The following is a 27,296-nucleotide window of genomic DNA, read 5'->3' as shown; positions in this document are numbered from 1 at the left end:
TGATATAATTAACTATGCTACGAGGGCTTATCCCGCGTAATGCTTTTAGAATATTTAAACAACATTCCGCTCACGTAGGTGTAAGTTAAAACATTAATGTAAGCGGACACATTTCAGACTTAAGTACAATTCTTACAGGTACGTTACAGATCCCAATTTCGAAATTGGAATAAATAGTGATGTCAAAAGTAATTTTCAAATTGTTTTGTCCATATATTTTTTGCTGAAAATTACAAATATAACCATAGATTATAAATTAATAATCATATTGAAGATTTAATTTTTATTTTCTCCTTTCAAGTAGCATTGGTGACATGAGGCCGTTCGTTTAAATTATGTCAAAACATGTTTATTAAACCTTGTGCGTTAACCCCACGTGAGTGGGATAAGGGCACGAAATTGGCGATGATTGAACGTTGGGTAAATTCATTTTTAATTTATTTTAGAAAACTGCTAAAATGTCATCATAGTCTGATAATTAATACGAAAACAGTTACTCTGTTTTATTTTTTTTAATTTTCCTTCTAATTAGGATAAGAAATTTTATATTCCAAACAATTTATTTCAAATTTAGCAAAAGGTTTTGCTATATTCAGATAAACCCGCCGGCGGCGGTTAGGTAAACCGCAACGGAAGTGCGCCCAAGCGCGGCTCTCACAACTAAGCGGCCTTTTCACATCTCAAAATCATTCAAATGAAAATCCACGGATTAGGTTTGTTACATAATTGATTATCGCAAGTAAGTAACAGTATAACATCAGTTAATCCTTTCAAACCACAAATAAAAAGTTATCAAAATTCGTATAATTTTTATAAGACTTTAAATTGATAAATTATGAATGGTAAATGTATCCAGTAGGACGATAGGCCCGCCAATCAATCGGGATATGAAAAAATTCCCATTGGACCGATTGACCGATGAATCGGTAAAACATCCACAATGGTCACTAGTCAATTATTGTTTAACATATAGGTGTTACTGAAATTCCTGGTTATATTTAACCTGAAGCATTTTCGATTATTTGACATAAGTATTGATGTAACTAAATAAAAGTTGGACAGCTCTAGCATAACTTTAGTAATTCTATTTTTCATGGGTTTAAATCTCTTTAAAAATTAGGGAAAGTAATACAAACATAAGGTACAAAACAGGTAGATACAAAATAAACGTTATCAAATTCTTGTTAAAAAAACCTCTGAACCCATTTAAGAAATTATTGTTGCGTCATCACAATCTGTCAGTGCTCTCTAACAAATTGCTTGTTACACTATTTATAACTCAAGATCGGTCGAACTGATTTAGCTGAAAATTGATGGGTGTTACAAAAGTTTCCGCATGGAATTAATAATTTTTTTTTTTACATGTCATAGACATTGACTTTTTTTTTTTTAATCCGTAACATACACCCCCTTGCTGACGAAGTCTGAATATAAATCAAATGTGAGGTGATGTATTAAAGTTAATTTGAATTTGACAAGTATACAAGTTTGACATTACAATTGACAATTAAGTGACATGAGTGATTGACAGCTATTGAGATAATAAATTGAAGAAAATAAATAAATGCTTTAATTACAATTGCTAAATTAATGCTAGATAAAGTAATAATTGAAACAGAAAATAATTTTAAAGTGATGTGAATTTACAAGTTTACGTGACAGTGTTGTGCTATTTGATAAATATGAAATGAAAAGTTGCAGTAATTATTTTAAATCATTCTCTGTTTGTTAATTAAAATTAAAGTTAAATTACAATAAATTGTAGTATTATTTCTATTACAATCTTAGATCTATCTTAAGTATAAGTCTAGGGTATAGGATATTACATCTAGGAGCTAAATTACATAGTTAAAGTAAAATTTAGAGTTAGATTTTAACATTTGTTTAAAAAAAGAAAATATAAGCAGAATTACTGAGATGGTAATAAGACAAGTTTATGTATAGGGCGCTTGTACTGTCCCTTAGCAGTTTTGACCAAGACTGACCGGGTTAGGTGGTCATCTTTTGAACTATAAATCTCGATAATTCTCCCCATGGGCCAACACATTGGCGGAGTGTTTTCATCTTTAATAAGAACTATATTTCCTACTTGTAAATTAGGAGAGTCTGTAAACCACTTTTGTCTAGTTTGAAGTTCAGACAAATATGTTTTGTAAAATTCTTTCCAGAATTGCTGTTTAATTGATGTAATCTTTTGCCAAATATTAAGTCTATTGTCTGAAATTTTAGCTAGACTGGGCTCTGGTATATCTAACATTGTTGTGCCAATAAGAAAATGACTTGGACTTATATAATTAATTGAATCTATATTATCAGTAGTTGCAAATAATGGTCTTGAATTTAATATTGCTTCGATTTGACAAAGTATGGTAGACAATTGTTCATAGGTCATCCTACAATTACCTAATTTTCTTTTGAGTAAATATTTAGTTTGTTTAATGCAAGACTCATAGATTCCTCCCATATGACTAGCGAGAGGTGTGGTGAAATTCCACTTTATATTTAGATTGTTAGTATAATCCATAATCTGACTGTAAGATGTCTCATTTTTGAACATATTATACAGGTCATGTAGTTCATGATCTGCACCTTTGAAATATAAAGCATTGTCGGATAAAATGCTGCTGCAGATACCTCTACGAGCAACAAATCTTTTTAGGCATGAGATAAATGATGGTGTTGTAAGATCAGTTGATAATTCAATATGTATGCATCTAGTTGATAGACAGACTAGTATTAATATGTAGCTCTTTATAAATTTAGCATTGCGTAGATTTGAACTTTTAATGTATATTGGACCTCCATAGTCTATTGCTATGTGTAAGAATGGTCTTTCTAAATTGACTCTATGAGATGGTAGGTTAGCCATCATTTGCCTACAGGTTTGACCACGATATCTGGTACATACTGTGCACTTGTAGACAATTTTCTTAACTTCAACTCTAGCATGGATAGGCCAATATGTAAGTCTTAAGTTTGAGACTGTGTTCTGAATGCCTGAGTGAAAGAGTTGTATGTGATACCTTTGTATGATGAGAGATGTGACATGGCACTTGGGTAATATTATAGGATATTTCTGATTATATTGAATGTTTGCATGTTTAATTCTACCACCTACTCTTAATAGAGAGTCTTGACTGTCTATAAATGGGGATAGTCTTTTGAGTGGACTATTTGAAAAGGTATAATTAGTTTTACCTGACTTTAGTTCTAATATTTCTCTTTTAAAGTGAGATGCTTGTACAATCTTGATTATGAAGTTATGACTAACTTTTAATTCTTCAGGTGTGAGAGGACCTGTGATTCTATGATTGTGTTTGAGATTATGACAAAATCTGTGACACTGAGCAATTGTGTTTAATAATCTTTGAAAACTTGAAAATCTTTCAAATATGTTCATAAAGTATTCTAAGTCATCATCATTATAATATTCTGAGACAGTTTGATTTTTATTAGGGCTTACTACTTTAATGAGATAGGTTTCTACTTCGGTTTTTGTCTGAGCACTACCGCATGGCCAGTCACTAGGTGGTGAGAGCAAGTATGTCGGACCGTGCCACCATAGTGATAAATTATTAAAATCTTTAGCGTGTACGCCATGAGTAAGTAAGTCTGCAGCATTGTCATAAGTTCTAGTATGATGCCACAAATTAGAATCTGAGTTTTGTAATATTTGTGAGATTCTATTTGATACATAAACTTCCCATTTTTTGTAGGGTGAGTTTATCCAATTTAAAACTATACTTGAATCTGTGTAATAGTATACAGAATGTATTTTAATAGCTACCTCTAAGGCAAGTTTGACTTTTTTCATTAATTTTGAGAGTAGTGTAGCGCTAGAAAGTTCTAATTTTGGTAAGCTGACTGTGCGTACAGGGGCAACTTTGCTTTTGCTAATAACTAAATTAGAAGTTGGCTTTTGATTAGGATAATGTGCTACAATGTAGATACATGAGCCATAAGCAACTAGTGAGGCATCACAATATCCTACTAAGTAAATTTCATTTGGTATATCTGAGAAACAATATCTAGGAATAGTAATATCTTTTAATATCTGAATATTATCATAGAAGGACAGCCATTGTTGAAGTAAATGTTTGGGTAAGGGTGTATCCCATTGTATGATATTGGATTCTTTCCATAGCTGTTGCATGAAAAGTTTTGCAGTGATAGTAACAGGTGATAGGTAACCGAGTGGGTCATATATCTTGGCAATAATTGAGAGTACAATTCTTTTAGTAAAATGTAAGTTACATTGCTGAGAGGGAATGTTAACTTTAAATGTATCTGTTGCGGGTTCATACTTGAGACCTAATGTACTAGTTTCATCACCAATAATAAGACTGGTTGGTGAATGCTGACCTTTGTTGCTTTCAACATCTTGTAATATCTGAGGATTGTTAGATGACCATTTATGTAGTTGAAAACCACCTCTTTTAAATAGGGAAATTAATTGATTGCAAAGTTCTCTAGCTTCAGAGAGTGAGTTTGTTCCACAATGGACATCATCCATAAATGTTTGATATAAAATGCATTGTGCTGCTAATGGATAAATGTGACCATCCTGATGGGCAAGCTCTAGTAATGTCCTAAATGCTAGATAAGGAGCACATCTAGTCCCATATGTGACTGTATTCAGTCTAATAACTTTAAGATCATCGTTAGGCGATGCTCTCCATAGTATACATTGTAGGTTACGATGTAAGGGATCTATGTTTATATTTCTGAACATTTTAATTAAATCACATGATAGTACATATTTATAGGTTCTATATCTTAATATAATGTCTATTAAATCTGTGTAAATGTTAGGACCCTCATGTAAGACGTCATTGAGAGAGATAGATGTAGATGACTGACTGCTTCCATTAAAAACTACACGTAACTTGGTTGAAACACTACTTGGTTTTAAAACTGCATGATGAGGCAGAAAGAACCTTTTGATTTCCTCTTGTGTGTCTGCTGAAAATGAAGAGGCAGGTATGTAAGATGCATGGCCTAAGTTTATGTATTCATCAATGAATTCGGAATATTGTTTATGAAGTTCTGGATTGTTAGTGAATCTTTTCTCTAAAGACATAAAGCACTTTTGAGCGATACTGTAGGAATCACCTAGCTGATCTAGCTTGTCTTGTATAATTGGAAGTTTTACTGTAAAGCGACCTGTGGGGTCTCTAGTAGTTGTGCTTTTGTAAAGTTCTTCGCAAAAGATGTGTTCCGGTGTAAGTATTGGGGAAGGTTTTAGTTCCTCTTGCTCCCAAAACCGTTTTAATAATTGATCACAAGATTGTTCACAGGTTAAATGTGCTGATATAACTGAGTGTTTGTAAAAGTGTGCGTCTGCATGAGTTGAAGTGTGGAGATTGTTCGATGTGTGGACTGTATTATGATATAAAGATTGCATTGTTAATTCAATTTCTCCTGTCACTACCCATCCAAAGACTGTATTTATGAGTGTGGGACGATTTTTACCTAATTGTATACTGCCCTGTAGAAGAAGCGAGTAGAATAAATGTCCACCAATGAGCAGGTCAATGGCCTTTGGAACATTAAATGTGGGATCTGCTAATTCATATTGTTTAGGTAACTTGAAGTTAGCAAGTGGTATGTAATTCTGTGGTAACTTTGTTGAAATTTGTTCAGTAACTACACAAGTTAATGCTGTGGCATAATTGCTGTTGCAAGATGCAATATTAACTATTGTTGATTGAGATGAGTGTGTGGGATCGCTACCTACACCATATATAATGTAACCTTTCTTGTTAGAAAGTGGCAGGCTGAGCTTGTTAGCTAGCTGTTTTGTTATTAGAGATACTTGGCTTCCGCTATCCAGTAAGGCATGACATGTAGTCCATTCACCATTATCTTGCTGAACTTTAATAACAGCTGTAGAAAGGTAAACTTGAACTTGGTTTGAGTGTAAATGCATAACTGAAGCTTGTTTGTTATAACTTAAATTATTGGTACTTACCTTTGATTGGGACTCAGGTATCTTTTCTGTAATTAATTTGTCTTGTGTATTGCCTACACTTGCAGCAGTATTACCAGACATTTTAGCCAAAGAGTAATTGTCAATATGAATAGCTGTATGATGCTTTTTAGAACAGATAGAGCAGCTGTTCTTTGAACATGTATGTTGAATCCTGTAAGGTTTTAAACAATTGAAGCATAATTTATTAGATTTTACATAATCATTGCGTTTGACTGCACTCATTTCAAGGAAAGATGGACATTTGTATAGTTCATGAGACATATTACATAGACTGCAGCTAGAAGTAACAGTTCCTACATGGGTGGATACTCGAGTCAGTTTAGGCTTATTATGTATCTGTGTATTAGATTTTGTAACATTTTGATTCTGATCATACATAAGTTCAAATGCTCTTGCACGATGATTTAGAAAGTCTAATAATTGTGAAAGCTTTGGTAATTCTTCACTTTTATAATCGAGTTCCCAGGCAGATCTGAGACTCTGGTCTAACTTTTGAATAATAATGTACATAAGTATTAAATCCCAGGTATCTACTGGTACATTTAATGCTTTGAGTGAATCTAGGCTTTGTTGTAATGTTATAAGGAAATTTTTAAGATTAATTTTACTAATAGATGTAACAGATAATATGTTTTTTAAATGAAAGTTAACAGTAATTAGTTTGTTGTCGTACCTCTTAGTAAGTATACTTAATGCATGTTGATAATTTTCTTCTGTAACTGTTAAGGAGTCGATGAGACCTGCAGCTTCCCCGCGTAGTAATGACTTCAGGTATTGGAACTTCTGGAGGTGTGTCAGTTGCTCATGTGAGTCGATTACTCCATCGAATAGCGATTTGAAATTGGACCACTCCGACAGGTTTCCATCGAAGCTTGGAATTTGTAAATTTGGAATTTTAATAACTGGTGATTTTAAGCTGGGTTGTAGAACCGATTGACACGAAGATGCAGAGCGGTTGAGTTCGTGTTCTTTCAAGATTTCTGCGATCTTTGCTGCATACGAGAAATACTTTTCTTCAGTGGAAGCTCGCTCTTGTTCGTGGGATTTCGTTGATTGTTCAATCATTTCAATATCTTCTTGAGTCGTATTATATTTTTCATAAAGTTCAGCCATTTCTGTCTGTCTTGTCTTTAGCTCGTATATTTTCACGTGGTTTTTCTGTTCATCTACAAAGTTATAAATCCGTTTAAGACGTCCTTTATAATTGGTTCTACGGTTAATTAACCTTTCTAGGGTGTCTGTAGACATGTTGAAGTCTTGTTTAAATGCTGGAAGTGCGCTATTGCGCGGCAGGCGTTGCGGGCGTGATGCCGCTGTACTCCGATGCCGTTTGTTTTAAAATAATAAATAATCACTGTATAATCCGTATCGATGGACCAAAAAGAGATATGTTACACTATTTATAACTCAAGATCGGTCGAACTGATTTAGCTGAAAATTGATGGGTGTTACAAAAGTTTCCGCATGGAATTAATAATTTTTTTTTTTACATGTCATAGACATTGACTTTTTTTTTTTTTAATCCGTAACATTGCTTAACGTAGATGATGACTCGCAGATTTGTGGTAATTTAATGCCTAAAGAAATTAGTTTTAGATCTTACTTCTTACTATATATCTTACTAATATTATAAATGCGAATGTTTGGATCTATGGATGGTTATTTGTTAGAAGGTTTCTCCAGAAAGGCTGTATAGATCACGGTGAAATTTGGTATAAATGTGGAACACAGTCTGGAAGAACACTTGGGCTACCTATGATCCCGGAAATGTGTGCGGTTTCATTGAGATATGTTTGATTCTCATATTTACTCGACAAATTTGCAAAGGTTCAACACATCTTACTGATATAGAACATAGTCTCGAGTAGTCATAGTCAATTTATACTTTGCATCTTTTCTTTATTTTGTGCAAATATGTGCAATATAAATGCGAAATTTTGGATGGATGGATGAATGTTAAAGGTTAACGGTCTCCAGAACGACTCCAGATCGACTCCATTATTCTGAAAGAAATTTTGTTAAAAAACACAAAAACTACTTAGTAAGTTTTTTTTTATTCCGTGCGGACGAATTCGCGGGCAAAAGATCATTTACTATAAAATGGTTAAGCTATACAAAGCTACATTTTTTATGTAAACTAAACATAGTTTGTCTATTATCTGCTAAGAATACATTGCAAGGCATAAATAATAAAATAGTCGTTGTCTAAATAAGTAAGAAAAAAAAATGTTAAGAAAACTATGCACTAATTATAATAAAATCTTTCTTAATAAAGTAAATAATTTATTATTTATGTTTGAAAGCGTGGTAAAGTTTTATTTGCCATTTTTTTGTTTCAATTTGCTTTATGTAGTCCCTTAAACATTTAGCCAAGCTTAAATTAAAAGGGAGACCTAATAAACAAATCCTGTTTAATAATAAAGCAGTCCCAAATGCTTCATTACACGTACAACGTGTAGCTTTTCTGGAGATAAAGTACGTAGAATAAGTTTTATTGCTAAATCCAACTTATTTTATAGAAAGGATAAAATATCCAACAATAGTTGCAGGTTTAATAATTTATATAGCCTTTGATAATGTTATATAGAGGTAAGATTTGAGTGTTAGATTGTTTGCATTGAATAAGCTCCGGAACTACTGAACCAATTTTTTTTTAAATATTGGAAAGCTACACTATCCCCATATGACATATGCTATATTAATTCCCAGATTTTTAAATTGCGCACGGATGTAGACGAAGGCAACTGGTAGTAGATAATATTTCATTTAAAAAATATAACTATACCCAGCATTAGCTACTCATTTCTTAAGCGCTAGATAGAAATAATAATTTTTAAGCCAAAATTCCACCTTTAAAATTCGCTTCTAATGGGTCGAATTTTCTATTTAAATAATCTAATACATCTATGAAAAAGTATAAAAATTATATTGAAACATATTGTATATATGACTATATATGTTTATGATATTATATCTAGAAACATATAAACTATATATGTTTCCAGATATAATGAAGATAAGGCATGCCAAAAATGAAAAGTGAATATTTCACTGAAAACTTTCCCTATAAGAGCTTTCGTATGACGCACTTTGTTACCAGACACATTATTCGGAGTGATAAGCTACCTTTAAGCACATATCCCCGCGGTACAATGGAAATGCATTATACTGAGTATATTCGATAAATATTTATTTTATATATATTTTCAAAGCCAAATTTCAATAAGCACGTTCATTGAAGCTCTTAATTTTCACTTTTACTTTTTGGTAATAGATGGCGTGAGTCTTGTAAATAGTATGGAATTTTTTATATCGCCAATATTATTTGGTATTTTATACATATTCGTTCTTTTTGACGACTGGCACAAGTCTAATTTGTCAACTACATGTATACGTCTCCCTCATGAATCCATAATACTATTGCAGTTCTTTACATATATCGATCTTCATTCAAAATAAAGTCCTCCACATTCTGAGTAGCTTCTTCCAACATTAAAAAAGCTTTCGTGTGAAATAAAAATGTTTAATTTTTATGAAATAGTTTGTTATTTAAACTAACATTATTTTTCTTCAAATATTGTGTTTACTTTATTAGAAAGAAAAAAAATTACAGCATCAGCGCGAAAAAATTGTGTAACATTTTCTTTCCTAAAAATATATCTATGTTAAAAATGCCCGAGGTCAAACAATTCCACCGTGTTTTCTGGTGAAGAAATAAAATAAAAATATTGCGTACCTTCTCTGTGAATTTCGATACTGAACATTTTTGAACCAAGGAAATTATAACACTTTTTTATAATCCTGGTCATTTTGATAACAAGCACAAAGATATGCTGCTATGAAGATTTAGTTCAACCACGTTTATATAAATCCCGATTTAAGGAAACTTCTCCTTAGTAAACAAAAAATCTAATTGAAGCTCCATATATTTCCTGTTCTCATCTTTTTTTGTTGGTCTCGAACTTTACTTCGTTCTCATCGCCTCGGGGAAGTTATGTAGTTTTATTATTTTTCTTTGACGATATTTCCCCACAAAAATAAAGCAAAAAATCTTATCAAACAGTAACTCCAGAGAAACATCAGTCGTCAGGTTCAATAATGTTGGTAACAAAAAATGTCGAGCATTATTTTATCTACATCAATTTCCATGTTATTTCCCACGAGGAATTACTCGCAGTAAGCCACACCAAATAACTTGGGCATGCATAACATGACATCGTTTTGCCTACACGTGAGAAGGTCAGCCTAATAACATATTTTACCGCCTTGGCATATTTCCCAGGATAGAAGTAAATTACATAATTATCATCTTAAATAATTTTACTCAAAATTTCTACTGTGGTCTATATTTCAGAGTAACACATCTAAATGTAGAATAGCGCCATCTGTATGGAAGGAGAATACTTACGTCTGGTTTTACTTGAATTATTTTATTGAATCGCCCTCTATTGTTCGATCGTCAAAAGTCACTTGAAATGTAGCTCACATTCAATCAGCGCCATCTAAGTAGTAGTAAGTTTCCTGGAGTTGAAAATAACGCCATCTATAAAGTAACAGGAGTCAAGTTATCACATCAATTTAGTATAATGCTGAAACGCTAAAAATTATTTTGTCCGCACAATATATTGATATAGTAATGCTCCATTTGGTAATGAAACTAAAATGTATACAGGTACTGTATCATGTGGCGTTACTGTATCAGTCGATAGGTGGCGTTTTTTTACAATCAAAGATGTTTAGCTGACATCAAAAACCTTTATAAAAATTTTCATTACAAAAATTTGTTCACTCTATAATAGTATTCGGCAAATCACATTTAATTACATAAGAAGGAAGGTTTAACTTTTATATGATACAACAATAGCCTTCTTAATTATTTACAGACCGAATTGTATTTTTGATTAAGTATACATGAAATGTTTTAGGTTATTTTTAAATTATCTCAAATAGTGGTTTGGTTTTTGAAGTTAAATTTGATGTTAAAATTATAACCAAGTTTTCACCTAATTTATCATTAAGCTACTACAGCAACCGCGTGTCAATGTTAATCTTTATAACATTATAAATGCGAATGGTTGTGTTATTAATTCCGCGACGACGGAGTCGCGAGCAACAGCTAGTTGTATATAAAAAAATGCAATACAATCGAACCTGGGTAAGTGAAAGTTTTATCGCTTATAGAGGTTTCTGTGTAAGCTGAGTTCATCGGCACCGGATAATGACTCTCGCTTATTCAAGTTCAACTGTAGATGTTATGTTTAATAAATGACAACAGTTTGAATATAAAAATGGTTTCATAATATCTTTCGTCAGTTATTGAGACTCAACCGCTGTCACGTTCATAAAATCAAACGCTCGTCTAAATTTCATCTGCGTTACGTAAACTTTCGTAGTCGTACCAAAGTTACCTAATATTTAATATCTCGTCATATGTTAGCGAGAACCGACACAAGACATGTGAATCAATTAGCTAAATTGCTATCATTTTGTATATGGCATGATAAAGTTTTCGTAATTCTTCGAATCTTCGAATATATTTCGGTTGTAATAAATTACTTTCGATACATTTAATTATTTTAACTGCTCTATTATTTTTTGAGTTACAAAAAAATTGCCCTTTACCCTATTTTATTGGAATATATACTAAATTTACTAGCGTTTTATAATGCAAAATGCCTTTCTTTTTTCAAGTGGAGAAGGAAAGTTGTTATGTTGGTATATATACATACTTTATATTATGCACTGTTCACAAGCCCTATCTTTTACGACTTGCAAGAACTCAGATTAAGACGAAATGCCTCTACCAGAATATAGGCGTTATCTTGGTACTTGTGCAAACCGCAATTACGCTCTTAATATTATATATTTGTTTTAATACTGTGCAAATTTACAGTACTGCAATTGATATATTTACATTGTAAATAAACTTAGCCAAACTTGAGAAAGTTTCATGAAGTGACAAGCTGCGGTCTTTGAATAGTTTTCGTACTTGTTGCATATACTGTACTGTCCGCATAACTTTGAACATACTAAATACTTAATGAACTATTTACATGTTTGAGATAAACATTTGTTTATCATGTTACATATGAAATAATAATATCCGTAACGTATTTTTGTTTGATATGATCGTAGCTTCGTAGCACTTTACTCGTGCTACAACACCTACGCATATATTTTCGTTGGTGAAAAACTAACATTTTGTTAGTTTTTCATTATGTTTTGTTTATTATTTTTAAAAGTTTGTTGCATACCTGCTCAATAAGTGTTATACGTGTATTGAGTTTTTACTATAATTTGGTTACAACATTAAATTTTCGAATTGTTACTATAATTTTTCTGTATATAATGTAAATGCCGTACACAAAACAAAAATGAAATTTTCTATGGTACTTACTTGTCCTCTTTTTTAAATATATTAACGAATATCATATCTATTCACAATGCGTAAATTTTCAAAATATGCATTGTCACTAAATACTATTAAAATTATACATATCACAAGATGTCGTAGGCGACGCAATATGGTACCGCATGCGACAATTACGCGTCGCGAAATGTGTTGTTTGTGGATGCTTTCCGAATTGCTTCTTTAAACAAAGAATTTGTTATAAAAGTAATTCAGATTAAAATATTAAATGGGACATCCACAAAAGCCTAAGATTGCAATTTAAGACATTGGTAATAACAACAATTTCAGTTTCAACAATTGATAATATTGTAAGATATTTGATGCAAAAGTATTATAAAAGAATTAAACTAACAGCGAAATAATGAATTTAACTCTACTTCATAATAATCCTCGCTGTAAGATAAACTCAAACCGAACGTAAATAAACAAAAATGTCAGACGTTCCGCAATGACGAATGGAAAGAGACTGCCTCGAGCAGCAGCGCACGCTTCCTTATAAAACCTTTTTTTTGTGTGGCTACCCTCAACAGTCCTAACACGGCTTCTCCTGACATGAGATCGTCCTCGGGCTCGTTCTTCCAGCATCTTCAACACTGGAATTCGTCTGTAACAATGGCATGGAGTCTTTCGATACCAGCTCGTTGGCAGGCGCGATGCGGGCGCGCTGCTCGTCGTCAGGCACTGCACTGGCGCACTGCTCGGCAACAGGTGCTGCATTGGCGCGCTGCTCGCGACAGGTGCTGCATTGGCGCGCTGCTCGCGACAGGTGCTGCACTGGCGCGCTGATTGTAGGAAGGCACCGCTCAGGCGCGCTGATTGTAGTCAGGCACCGCTCAGGCGCGCTGATTGTAGTCAGGCGCGGCTGTGGCGCGCTGCTTGTGGGCAGGCGCGGCTGTGGCGCGCTGATTGTAGACAGGCGCGGCGGTGGCGCGCTGCTTGTAGGCAGGCGCGGCGGTGGCGCGCTGCTTGTAGGCGGGCGCGGCGGTGGCGCGCTGATTGTAGGCGGGCGCGGCGGTGGCGCGCTGCTTGTAGGCGGGCGCGGCTGTGGCGCGCTGCTTGTAGGCGGGCGCGGCTGTGGCGCGCTGCTTGTAGGCGGGCGCGGCTGTGGCGCGCTGCTTGTAGGCGGGCGCGGCTGTGCCGCGCTGCTTGTAGGCGGGCGCGGCTGTGGCGCGCTGCTTGTAGGCGGGCGCGGCTGTGGCGCGCTGCTTGTAGGCGGGCGCGGCTGTGGCGCGCTGCTTGTAGGCGGGCGCGGCTGTGGCGCGCTGCTTTTAGGCGGGCGCGGCTGTGGCGCGCTGCTTTTAGGCGGGCGCGGCGGTGGCGCGCTGATTGTAGGCGGGCACCGCTCAGGCGCGCTGCTTGTAGGCAGGCGCGGCTGTGGCGCGCTGCTTGTAGGAAGGCGCGGCTGTGGCGCGCTGCTTGTAGGCGGGCGCGGCTGTGGCGCGCTGCTTGTAGGCGGGCGCGGCTGTGGCGCGCTGCTTGTAGGCGGGCGCGGCTGTGGCGCGCTGCTTGTAGGCGGGCGCGGCTGTGGCGCGCTGCTTGTAGGCGGGCGCGGCTGTGGCGCGCTGCTTGTAGGCGGGCGCGGCTGTGGCGCGCTGCTTGTAGGCGGGCGCGGCTGTGGCGCGCTGCTTGTAGGCGGGCGCGGCTGTGGCGCGCTGCTTGTAGGCGGGCGCGGCTGTGGCGCGCTGCTTGTAGGCGGGCGCGGCTGTGGCGCGCTGCTTGTAGGCGGGCGCGGCTGTGGCGCGCTGCTTGTAGGCGGGCGCGGCTGTGGCGCGCTGCTTGTAGGCGGGCGCGGCTGTGGCGCGCGGCTGTGGCGCGCTGCTTGTAGGCGGGCGCGGCTGTGGCGCGCGGCTGTGGCGCGCTGCTTGTAGGCGGGCGCGGCTGTGGCGCGCTGCTTTTAGGCGGGCGCGGCGGTGGCGCGCTGATTGTAGGCGGGCACCGCTCAGGCGCGCTGCTTATAGGCAGGCGCGGCTGTGGCGCGCTGCTTGTAGGAAGGCGCGGCTGTGGCGCGCTGCTTGTAGGCGGGCGCGGCTGTGGCGCGCTGCTTGTAGGCGGGCGCGGCTGTGGCGCGCTGCTTGTAGGCGGGCGCGGCCGTGGCGCGCTGCTTGTAGGCGGGCGCGGCCGTGGCGCGCTGCTTGTAGGCGGGCGCGGCTGTGGCGCGCTGCTTGTAGGCGGGCGCGGCTGTGGCGCGCTGCTTGTAGGCGGGCGCGGCTGTGGCGCGCTGCTTGTAGGCGGGCGCGGCTGTGGCGCGCTGCTTGTAGGCGGGCGCGGCTGTGGCGCGCTGCTTGTAGGCGGGCGCGGCTGTGGCGCGCGGCTGTGGCGCGCTGCTTGTAGGCGGGCGCGGCTGTGGCGCGCTGCTTGTAGGCGGGCGCGGCTGTGGCGCGCGGCTGTGGCGCGCTGCTTGTAGGCGGGCGCGGCTGTGGCGCGCTGCTTGTAGGCGGGCGCGGCTGTGGCGCGCTGCTTGTAGGCGGGCGCGGCTGTGGCGCGCTGCTTGTAGGCGGGCGCGGCTGTGGCGCGCTGCTTGTAGGCAGGCGCGGCTGTGGCGCGCTGATTGCAGACAGGCGCGGTGCACAACACAGCTACACAGTAGGACACAAGATCCGACCAAATCCGCATCGTCGGGCGGAGCGACAGATGTGCGGCGAGCGAACACGTCCGTTCACCTCAACAGTCTGTAGCGGAGTGTGCCTCGAGCAGCAGCGCACGCTTCCTTATAAAACCTTTTTTTTGTGTGGCTACCCTCAACAGTCCTAACAATATAATACATATTTATTTTAAAAATTTGGTCGATAATTGAAAGGTTTCAAACAAAGAGCAATCAATATCCGTAACCAATAAACGAATTTGTACATTACGTAATTTACCACGTATTCGAGTGTCTATGACTCATATTAATTTTCCGCGATTAAAGGACTATAAATCAAACGAAATAATACCTTAATGAGAGATAATAAAAGTTGTAACAAATACTCCAACATAATACGAATGACGCTGTCCGGAATAGTACTACAACAAATTAGTTCCGACTACGAATCATAGATGGCGCCACATATGTTTTATAAAGCGGTGACGAATGTCGTTGACGAATGGTTTTAGTTAATTCATTTATTATGTAAACGTTTGGATTAAGAGTCAAGAAAGAGTGTTCTAAGAGCGATTCTCCCTTGTATATATTAGCTTGCCGCCTGGTGACTAATTATATAAAGTGAATAGCTCCTTCTCTTAATATAGGCTGCTTGCGCTAGTGACGGCCTAACTTAATAAAATAACCGCTTGCTTTGGTTGTAACGGTTAATCAAATACCTGGTGTTGTTACTAGGCCAATTCGGCTTATCTCTCACCCATCCCCTACAATCTGGCGACCAACGTCTGGCCAGTCGAAATCAGCCGACGTATATCTCCTACAATCTGGCGACCAACGCGGGCAAGTCGAATCAGCCGAGGTACATCACTAGGTCAGTACGACTTACAGCAACGGCTGGGACTACGCAACAACAACACAACATGGCCCTCACTCCTGAGCAATTTCAACAGCTGCTTCAGCATAACCAACAGCAACAACAACAGCTGATTATGGCGCTCACACGGGGAAAGCGTGGAAACATGACCAAGTGTAAAACGCATTTTAATGGAGAAAAACAAACAGAAGCGGTTGAGTCATTTTTATCGGCACTACGCCTATTTAAAGAACTTGAAGACATTGAAGATGCAGAGCTGCTGAAAGGTCTACCCTTGGTGCTGCATAAAGAAGCAGGTATCTGGTGGCAAGGCGTCAAGGATGAAATTAAAACTTTTCCGGATTTTGAGGCCCAGTTACGAAACAAGTTTGCGCCAATGAAATTAGCACACATTCTTTACCAGGAACTGACAACAATAAAACAAGATGCGACTGAGTCTACAGAAGATTTTATAACTAAGAAGAGAGTTTTATTTTCATTGCTTCCCGAGCCCAAACACCCGGAGACTCAACAGATCGACATGATTTATCATCTGCTCCGCCTCGAGATAAGAGATAAGGCCCCACGGATTTCCATCAACACCTACGATCAATTAATCGAGTCTGCGCGTGGTATAGAACAGGTGCTTAAGGAAAGAAAGTCAAATATTGATAACAAATTTCCCCTTCGTGCCGCAAAGCCATCAACCAGGGTACGATGTGCTTATTGTAAAAATCCAGGCCACACGTTTGATGAATGCAGAAAGAGATTAAAGAAAGAGAAGGAACCTGCCTATCTGCCATCAAACGAGGTACAAACCCAAGCCCCATCACCATCACAGCCCAGATTCTCCTGTTACGGTTGCGGCGCGCCAGGAGTTGTCCGTACCAACTGCCCCAACTGTTCTGGCAAAACTTCAAAGTCAATTAAAGAAGAAGTTGGTTTCTGTGCTTTTTCTGCTCACATCGAAGCCAAGCCCAGACCAGTTGTGCCTGCTACGATTGGCGGAATTAAAGGATATCCATACCTCGATACATGTGCTAAGACTAACGTCGCGTCTCACTCTCTGTATCGCAGCCTGCTTAAACAAGGATACCAGTTTAAATCAGAGCAGGTGGATCTTACGCTAGCTGATGGAATAACAAAGAAACGCACCGTCTTAACTGTACAAGTAGACGTGAAAATACATGAAAGGGTGTTCAACGCCAGTTTTATGGTGCTACCCAACTGCGAGGATAACAAGACTCTGCTGGGTATAGGTTTCCTCACAGACGCCCTAATGGTCCTGAATTTACCTCAATTTACTTGGCACTTCATAGATGAGCCAGATAAGGTCTACGAAATGTTTACTGAAGACTTTGTTACGTTTAACACTCGCACTGCGGAACATAAGCCACCAACACAACCCAAAAGAATTCGTGAATCAAATGAACGCGTGGCTTATGCGATAGCTCCAATTACGGCACAAAATGAAGTAGATGAGCATCCTGATGCATCAATCCCTGACAAAACAAAAGGAGATCCAGGACTACCAAGTGAAAGCGCCAAGACAGCAAGTGCTTATCGTCTCATACCAATTCAAACTGACTCCTCGAAACGGTCAAAGACGCTTTTCGACGGCTACTCGCCCAGGCTAGAGTACATGTTTAAGGACGCCCAAATGAATGCGCAACGGGTAGATGAAGGGTTTTCACCGCACTCGATGGAACTTTTCCCAGCAACAGAGTATGGCGATATTGGTATTGATGCTCTTGATGTTTGCCTGCCGCCTAGCGATACACGGAGTAGATATCAACAAGAGCAGCTCAAATGCCTGTTGATAATTTTTAAGTCGCTTGCTAATTATGTTATTTACCAATAGTCATATTTATCTACATATCGGCCATCTCCGCCTTGCAGAGAGATCCTCCATAAGAAAATTGATGCCATTATTAGACAGGCCGATGAGACCAAGTCTTTTATTATTAAGATTGACTCTGCAGTTATGCTTTGGGAGGTGTTCTGATCCAGGGGGAGGATGAATACTTTCATCTTGGGTGTTCACCCATTGATTGGTACATACCATACTTCCGCACTCCAGCCTTATAAGAATACCGAAAGTACCCAATCATTGCCGGCTCCTGTTCGACCATTCAGAAAGAGAGGACGACCACCGAAACAGAAGAGTTCTATTTCCAGTTTCATCGTCGGGACTACTTCTGAAACTGAGGGGGAGATTGTAACAAATACTCCAACATAATACGAATGACGCTGTCCGGAATAGTACTACAACAAATTAGTTCCGACTACGAATCATAGATGGCGCCACATATGTTTTATAAAGCGGTGACGAATGTCGTTGACGAATGGTTTTAGTTAATTCATTTATTATGTAAACGTTTGGATTAAGAGTCAAGAAAGAGTGTTCTAAGAGCGATTCTCCCTTGTATATATTAGCTTGCCGCCTGGTGACTAATTATATAAAGTGAATAGCTCCTTCTCTTAATATAGGCTGCTTGCGCTAGTGACGGCCTAACTTAATAAAATAACCGCTTGCTTTGGTTGTAACGGTTAATCAAATACCTGGTGTTGTTACTAGGCCAATTCGGCTTATCTCTCACCCATCCCCTACAATCTGGCGCCCAACGTGGGGCCAGTCGATTCAGCAGAGGAACAACCCCTACAAAGTTAATTTTTATTAAGCATCGCAGGTGATCAGTAACTACTAGTGACAAGAGCTTAAAGTTTTTCTGTTTACTACTCATTACTCATTTTGTTTTATATTATATTTAATTTTAAGAAATTCCTCCCAAGTAGGGTTGGCGACAGGCAGGCGGCCGGCCGTAAAAACTTAAGCCAAAACTTTAAGGTAAAAACCTTGTGTGCCGACCCCACGTGAGTGGGAAAAGGCCAGGGAGATGATGATGATTAAAGTTGTAAATTCATATACCTGATATCAAAGTTAACAATCTTGAGCATTTTAAATTAAAACAAAATGTATTGAACATTGAACTAATTTTAACCTACGATGTATAAAACTAGCTCTTCGTTTTAGAAGAGATGAATAGAAGGCAGTTCGCTATTCAACGTGTCAATGTTTAAAATTCCAACTAAAATAATCTCAACAATTGATAATATTGTAAGATATTTGATGCAAAAGTATTATAAAAGAATTCCGCTTCCGGCTGTCAAACAGTAAACAACAATTACGATCAGTCCGACAAATTAAATGTAAAACAGTGATTTATTATCGTTATCAATAAATCAATTGTGTTTAAGTGAAAGAATAAGCGACGAAGAACACTTTGGTAAATAAAAATACCATTAATACGTGCAACAACTTACAAAAACAGTCACGAAAGATATCAACCTTCAAGGTCAATAGGTCACACGAATAAACTGTGACACTTGTTCCTACGTCGACACATCTTCGACAACTGTCAATGTCTCAACTGTAAAACGTCAAAGACAATACGTCACTGTCGTACGTCAAAATCAATACGTCACTGTCGTACGTCAAAGTCAATACGTCAACGTCAAATCCAATACGTCATAGGGTTGCCAGTCTGCATAAATCTGCCAAAATGGAGGGACAGTTTAAATTACTTTTTGAAGAAATGAAAAATGAGATGGAAAAACAAACAAAGATTATATTCGAAAAAATGGATAAAAGGCTGGAACCCTTAATTGAAGAAAATAAACTCATGAAAAGCAAAATCGAAGTTTTAGAAAGAAAAATTGAACAACTAGAGAAGGAGAAGAAGAAAAAAATATTCTTATTTTTGGATTAAACGAGGAAGAGAAATCTACTTTAGACTTATTGGAAAAAGTGCAGAATATCTTTAAAACAGAATCAGATATTATTCTAGAACCAAAAGATATATCGAAGATTCATCGCTTTGGAGTTGTCAAAGAAAACAAAATACGACCTGTGCTTATTACTTTCACCAATTCCTGGAAAAGAGGAGAGATATTAAAGAAGAAAAGGAGTTTAAAACAGGTATACGTTACTGAAGATTTTCCGAAAGAAGTATTAGAAAAACGACGAGAATTACAAGCAAATGTTAAAGAGGAGCGTGACAAAGGAAACTTTGCGTATATAAAATATGATAAGATGATAGTCAAAGAAGACAATTTAGTCAAAGAAAAAAGGAAAAGAGGGCACTCAACATCACCTGAAAATAAAAGCAATGCTAAAAAACTAGTTAGCAACAATTAAATAATAAAGGAAAATAGGAAGAATGTCTTCGATATGATGAGACCTCGATCAAGCTCATTATCAGTAACAAAACCAAACCAAACTAAGTAGCAACTAGACACCTGCATCCAGAAGCGGAACAACCCCAACCCGGTTGGTCACCGTGGGGTTGACAGACCACTACCCCCTAAAATCACGGCTTCAAGTTCAAGGTCAAAAAGAAAGAGTAAGATATATTTAGCAACATTAAACGTCAGAATATTAATGGAAGAACACAGATTAATAGAATTAGAGCAGGCTATTAAACAAATAAAGTGGGATATTATTGGAATCTGTGAAGTTAGAAGATCAGGAGAAGAGATAAGGGAATACAACGAATACATATTCTACTACAAAGGCGAAAAACAAGGGATGTATGGTATAGGGTTTCTTATAAGCAAGCACCTAAAGGATAAGATAATTAGTTTTGAAGGGATATCGGATAGAATTGCAGTCCTCGTTATTGAACTATGTGGATTTAAACATCCTTCATCGATAATACAGGCTTATGCACCCACCGAACAAGACACGAAGGTGGAGAAAGATAAATTCTATGAACAACTGACTGAAACAATGCAAAGGTTTAACAAAAATGTAATAGTGATGGGAGACTTTAATGCAAAGATAGGCAATAAAACTAACAGGGATGAATTTGTACTCGGAAAACATAGCAGCGGAGGAAGAAATGATAATGGACAACGGCTAATAGATTTCTGCTTTGAGTTCAAGTTGAAAATAATGAACAGCTTTTACAAGAAAAAAGAATCAAGGAAATGGACGTGGATGTCTCCAAACGGCAGGGACAGAAATGAAATTGATTTTATCTTGACAAGAGAAATTCGAATATTCAGTGATGTGAGCGTAATTAACAAGTTAAATTTCAATACTGACCATAGAATGCTAAGAGGAACTATAATATGTGAAGACAAGAAATTAAGAAAACATATATCGTCAAATAAAAATGGCAAAACACTAACAGTACCCCAAAATATATTAGATGATTTACAAAAAAAAATATTAGACATCAATATGCGCCAAACTATACAGGATAAGTACAATTTCCTCGAAAAGACTCTGAAAGACGTAAGTATATTAGCGACAAAAACAAAGAAAAGGTATAACCTAAGTGAAGAAACAATGAAATTAATGGAAGAAAGAAATAAACTACTAGGCAACCGAAAAGAAAACCGACAAAACATAGCGAATATCAGTAAGAAAATTCAAGCATCAATAAGAAAACAAAGAAAGGAAGAACGTCTGAACATATTAAAACTGCAAATAGAAAAAACAGGCGGAATGACAAAAGGCCTAAAACAGCTAAGGGAATATACACAATGGATACCTAAATTAAAATTACAAAACAAGAAAGATTCAGGCCGTATAACTTCAAGAAGACCATTAATTGCCAAAGCTGCAACAGAATTCTACAAGCAACTGTACACAAAGAGAAGCGAAACAATATCGGCGAGCGAAAAGAATGATGATAATGATGACAAAGAAGAAATACCAAGAATTTAAGAAGATGAAGTTGCTATAGCGATCCGAACGCAAAAAAATGACAAAGCGCTTGGAGATGATAAAATTTCAAACGAATTACTAAAAAACACATCACCTGCGATCATCAAAGTCTTAACCTCCCTATTCAACGAGATTATAAACAGTGAGCAAATTCCCGTTCAATGGACAAAGTCTACCATAATCCTGCTACATAAAAAAGGGGACAAAAGGGACATCAACAATTATAGACCAATATCCCTTATGTCAAATATATACAAAGTGTTCTCAAAAGTCATTCTTGGAAGAATATCCCAAACCTTAGAAGCCAACCAACCTAGAGAACAGGCAGGTTTTCGCTCCGACTACTCTACTATAGACCATATCCATGTTGTAAAACAGATCATAGAGAAATGTAACGAATATGGCCAGAACTACTACTTAGCATTCGTCGATTACAGTAAGGCCTTCGATTGCCTGAGTCATAGTTACATCTGGAAGACGCTAATTAGTCAAGGTATAGAGGACAAATACATAAACATTATAAAAGAAATATATAAAAATTCAACAGCAAAAATACAACTTGATCGGTTAGGAGAAGAATTTAAAATCGAAAGAGGAGTAAAACAAGGAGACCCACTCTCGCCTAAAATATTTACTGCTGTACTCGAAAACATATTCCAAAACATCAACTGGGACATGTTTGGAATAAACATTAACGGAACGAAATTGAACCATCTTAGATTCGCAGACGACATAGTCCTATTTGCTGAGACATCAGAGACACTAAAAACGATGCTGCAACAACTAGACCACGAAAGCAGAAAAGCAGGCATATCTATGAATCCAATGAAGACAAAATTAATGACAAACGCAGAAAAAGAGAACATAGAACTAAGACATGAAATAATAGAATATGTTGAAGAATATATATATCTAGGGCAAATTATATCGACAAAAAATCAATACTCAAAAGAAATAGACAGAAGAATAAGTAATGCCTGGAAACGCTATTGGTCTCTGAAAGAAATCGTTAAAAACAGGTCTATGCCGATATCAATCAAAACCAAAATATATAATACATGCGTTCTCCCATGCCTTACATACGGATGTCAAACTTGGCCTTCCACAGTCAAAAATAACTTAAAACTTGCAAACTGTCAACGGCATATGGAACGAAGCATGCTTAACATAAAGCTACAAGACAGATGGAGAAATGTAACGATAAGAAAAAAAACAAAGGTAAATGACGTCTCCAAAAAAATTAAAAAACTTAAGTGGAACTGGACAGGGCATATCATTAGGACAAACAAAAGAAAATGGACTAAAGACATCATAGATTGGTATCCCAGAGAAGGGAAATGGCAAAAAGGACGACAAATAAAAAGATGGGAAGATGACCTCCCAAAAGGATGGAGAAGATTAGCGCGCGATAGAGAGGATTGGAAGAAACTAGGGGAGGCCTATGTCGAAGGACATCCTGACACGCAACTGGATGCGGAATACTAAAACTGTCCAAATACTGTTATACAAATTCTATGTGTAAAGTATTATTAGAATGTAAGTTATAAATATTGTAAAGTGTATCTGTCAGTGAATAAAGGCTTTATCTATCTATCTATCTATCTATTATAAAAGAATTAAACTAACAGCGAAATAATGAATTTAACTCTACTTCATAATAATCCTCGCTGTAGGATAAACTCAAACCGAACGTAAATAAACAAAAATGTCAGACGTTCCGCAATGACGAATGGAAAGAGACTGCCTCGAGCAGCAGCGCACGCTTCCTTATAAAACCTTTTTTTTGTGTGGCTACCCTCAACAGTCCTAACACGGCTTCTCCTGACATGAGACCGTCCTCGGGCTCGTTCTTCCAGCATCTTCAACACTGGAATTCGTCTGTAACAATGGCATGGAGTCTTTCGATACCAGCTCGTTGGCAGGCGCGATGCGGGCGCGCTGCTCGTCGTCAGGCACTGCACTGGCGCACTGCTCGGCAACAGGTGCTGCATTGGCGCGCTGCTCGCGACAGGTGCTGCACTGGCGCGCTGATTGTAGGCAGGCACCGCTCAGGCGCGCTGTGGTAGTCAGGCACCGCTCAGGCGCGCTGATTGTAGTCAGGCGCGGCTGTGGCGCGCTGCTTGTAGGCAGGCGCGGCTGTGGCGCGTTGCTTGTAGGCAGGCGCGGCGGTGGCGCGCTGATTGTAGACAGGCGCGGCGGTGGCGCGCTGATTGTAGACAGGCGCGGCGGTGGCGCGCTGCTTGTAGGCAGGCGCGGCGGTGGCGCGCTGCTTGTAGGCAGGCGCGGCGGTGGCGCGCTGATTGTAGTCGGGCACCACTCAGGCGCGCTGCTTGTAGGCAGGCGCGGCTGTGGCGCGCTGCTTGTAGGCAGGCGCGGCTGTGGCGCGCTGCTTGTAGGCAGGCGCGGCTGTGGCGCGCTGCTTGTAGGCAGGCGCGGCTGTGGCGCGCTGCTTGTAGGCGGGCGCGGCTGTGGCGCGCTGCTTGTAGGCGGGCGCGGCTGTGGCGCGCTGCTTGTAGGCGGGCGCGGCTGTGGCGCGCTGCTTTTAGGCGGGCGCGGCGGTGGCGCGCTGATTGTAGGCGGGCACCGCTCAGGCGCGCTGTGGTAGTCAGGCACCGCTCAGGCGCGCTGATTGTAGTCAGGCGCGGCTGTGGCGCGCTGCTTGTAGGCAGGCGCGGCTGTGGCGCGCTGCTTGTAGGCAGGCGCGGCGGTGGCGCGTTGCTTGTAGGCAGGCGCGGCGGTGGCGCGCTGATTGTAGACAGGCGCGGCGGTGGCGCGCTGATTGTAGACAGGCGCGGCGGTGGCGCGCTGCTTGTAGGCAGGCGCGGCGGTGGCGCGCTGCTTGTAGGCAGGCGCGGCGGTGGCGCGCTGCTTGTAGGCAGGCGCGGCGGTGGCGCGCTGATTGTAGTCGGGCACCACTCAGGCGCGCTGCTTGTAGGCAGGCGCGGCTGTGGCGCGCTGCTTGTAGGCAGGCGCGGCTGTGGCGCGCTGCTTGTAGGCAGGCGCGGCTGTGGCGCGCTGCTTGTAGGCAGGCGCGGCTGTGGCGCGCTGCTTGTAGGCGGGCGCGGCTGTGGCGCGCTGCTTGTAGGCGGGCGCGGCTGTGGCGCGCTGCTTGTAGGCGGGCGCGGCTGTGGCGCACTGCTTGTAGGCGGGCGCGGCTGTGGCGCGCTGCTTGTAGGCGGGCGCGGCTGTGGCGCGCTGCTTGTAGGCGGGCGCGGCTGTGGCGCGCTGCTTGTAGGCGGGCGCGGCTGTGGCGCGCTGCTTGTAGGCGGGCGCGGCTGTGGCGCGCTGCTTGTAGGCGGGCGCGGCTGTGGCGCGCTGCTTTTAGGCGGGCGCGGCGGTGGCGCGCTGATTGTAGGCGGGCACCGCTCAGGCGCGCTGATTGTAGTCGGGCACCGCTCAGGCGCGCTGCTTGTAGGCAGGCGCGGCTGTGGCGCGCTGCTTGTAGGCAGGCGCGGCTATGGCGCGCTGCTTGTTGGCACGCGCAGCTGTGGCGCGCTGATTGCAGACAGGCGCGGTGCACAACACAGCTACACAGTAGGACACAAGATCCGACCAAATCCGCATCGTCGGGCGGAGCGACAGATGTGCGGCGAGCGAACACGTCCGTTCACCTCAACAGTCTGTAGCGGAGTGTGCCTCGAGCAGCAGCGCACGCTTCCTTATAAAACCTTTTTTTTGTGTGGCTACCCTCAACAGTCCTAACAATATAATACATATTTATTTTAAAAATTTGGTCGATAATTGAAAGGTTTCAAACAAAGAGCAATCAATATCCGTAACCAATAAACGAATTTGTACATTACGTAATTTACCACGTATTCGAGTGTCTATGACTCATATTAATTTTCCGCGATTAAAGGACTATAAATCAAACGAAATTATACCTTAATGAGAGATAATAAAAGTTAATTTTTATTCAGCATCGCATATAGAGACGGGTGGAAATTTATTATAGCAATTATTTAACACGGTCCTTTGGTTAAAGTCTTTATAATGTAAGATTTTTATGAACCATTAGAGTTTTATTTTCAGTTACATGTAATATTGTTTCATAACTGCCTTTATTGCGAACTCATAATTTAAAAGCTCCTTCGATTAAAGTTGTAATTGCAAGACAGATTATCAAAAATATAGAGGTGGTAAAGAATATCAGTACCACTGAAGTATATGGTGATCAGTAACTACTAGTGACAAGAGCTTAAAGTTTTTCTGTTTACAATGTTTTCTTACTCATTTTTGTTTTTGCTGTATTTTGAATTATTTGTTTTATATTATATTTAATTTTAAGAAATTCCTCCCAAGTAGGGTTGGCGACAGGCAGGCGGCCGGCCGTAAAAACTTAAGCCAAAACTTTAAGGTAAAAACCTTGTGTGCCGACCCCACGTGAGTGGGAAAAGGCCAGGGAGATGATGATGATTAAAGTTGTAAATTCATTTACCTGATATCAAAATTAACAATCTTGAGCATTTTAAATTAAAACAAAATGTATTGAACATTGAACTAATTTTAACCTACGATGTATAAAACTAGCTCTTCGTTTGAGAAGAGATGAATAGAAGGCAGTTCGCTATTCAACGTGTCAATGTTTAAAATTCCAACTAAAATAATCTCAACAATTGATAATATTGTAAGATATTTGATGCAAAAGTATTATAAAAGAATTAAACTAACAGCGAAATAATGAATTTAACTCTACTTCATAATAATCCTCGCTGTAAGATAAACTCAAACCGAACGTAAATAAACAAAAATGTCAGTCGTTCCGCAATGACGAATGGAAAGAGACTGCCTCGAGCAGCAGCGCACGATTCCTTATAAAACCTTTTTTTTGTGTGGCTACCCTCAACAGTCCTAACACGGCTTCTCCTGACATGAGACCGTCCTCGGGCTCGTTCTTCCAGCATCTTCAACACTGGAATTCGTCTGTAACAATGGCATGGAGTCTTTCGATACCAGCTCGTTGGCAGGCGCAATGCGGGCGCGCTGCTCGTCGTCAGGCACTGCACTGGCGCGCTGCTCGCGACAGGTGCTGCACTGGCGCGCTGATTGTAGTCAGGCACCGCTCAGGCGCGCTGATTGTAGACAGGCACCGCTCAGGCGCGGTGATTGTAGACAGGCGCGGCTGTGGCGCGCTGATTGTAGACAGGCGCGGCTGTGGCGCGCTGATTGTAGACAGGCGCGGCTGTGGCGCGCTGATTGTAGACAGGCGCGGCTGTGGCGCGCTGATTGTAGACAGGCGCGGCTGTGGCGCGCTGATTGTAGACAGGCGCGGCTGTGGCGCGCTGCTTGTAGGCAGGCGCGGCGGTGGCGCGCTGCTTGTAGGCAGGCGCGGCGGTGGCGCGCTGCTTGTAGGCAGGCGCGGCGGTGGCGCGCTGCTTGTAGGCAGGCGCGGCGGTGGCGCGCTGCTTGTAGGCAGGCGCGGCTGTGGCGCGCTGCTTGTAGGCAGGCGCGGCTGTGGCGCGCTGCTTGTAGGCAGGCGCGGCTGTGGCGCGCTGCTTGTAGGCAGGCGCGGCTGTGGCGCGCTGCTTGTAGGCAGGCGCGGCTGTGGCGCGCTGCTTGTAGGCAGGCGCGGCTGTGGCGCGCTGCTTGTAGGCAGGCGCGGCTGTGGCGCGCTGCTTGTAGGCAGGCGCGGCTGTGGCGCGCTGCTTGTAGGCAGGCGCGGCTGTGGCGCGCTGCTTGTAGGCAGGCGCGGCTGTGGCGCGCTGCTTGTTGGCACGCGCGGCT

General features: G+C 40.8%; 2 protein-coding genes across 7 annotated transcripts in view; one reads left to right on the top strand and one right to left on the bottom strand.

The window, feature by feature from the left end:
- The window catches only part of LOC106721276 (synaptotagmin-7), a 214,972-nt gene that overhangs the window by 93,871 nt on the left and 93,805 nt on the right, over positions 1-27,296 (top strand). The window lies entirely within an intron of this gene.
- On the bottom strand, positions 1,758-7,471 carry LOC123722106. Of its 5 annotated transcripts, none has more exons than XM_045682678.1 (3): positions 6,666-7,471; positions 5,972-6,143; positions 1,758-4,962 (listed from the first exon to the last, which is right to left on the bottom strand). In XM_045682678.1, the coding sequence occupies exon 3, from the start codon at positions 4,730-4,732 to the stop codon at positions 1,910-1,912; it is 2,823 nt and encodes a 940-aa protein (XP_045538634.1). In that variant the 5' UTR covers positions 4,733-4,962; positions 5,972-6,143; positions 6,666-7,471; the 3' UTR covers positions 1,758-1,909. The 5 variants fall into 5 exon arrangements, with proteins under 5 accessions (XP_045538634.1, XP_045538635.1, XP_045538633.1 ...); XM_045682679.1 differs by having other exon boundaries at positions 1,758-4,959; XM_045682680.1 differs by having other exon boundaries at positions 3,493-4,962.

Source organism: Papilio machaon, chromosome 19 (assembly GCF_912999745.1).
Source record: "Papilio machaon chromosome 19, ilPapMach1.1, whole genome shotgun sequence".
Taxonomy (NCBI): domain Eukaryota; kingdom Metazoa; phylum Arthropoda; class Insecta; order Lepidoptera; family Papilionidae; genus Papilio; species Papilio machaon.
Note: the sequence above shows the minus strand (reverse complement) of the source record. Positions and strands in the feature narration are given on the sequence as shown.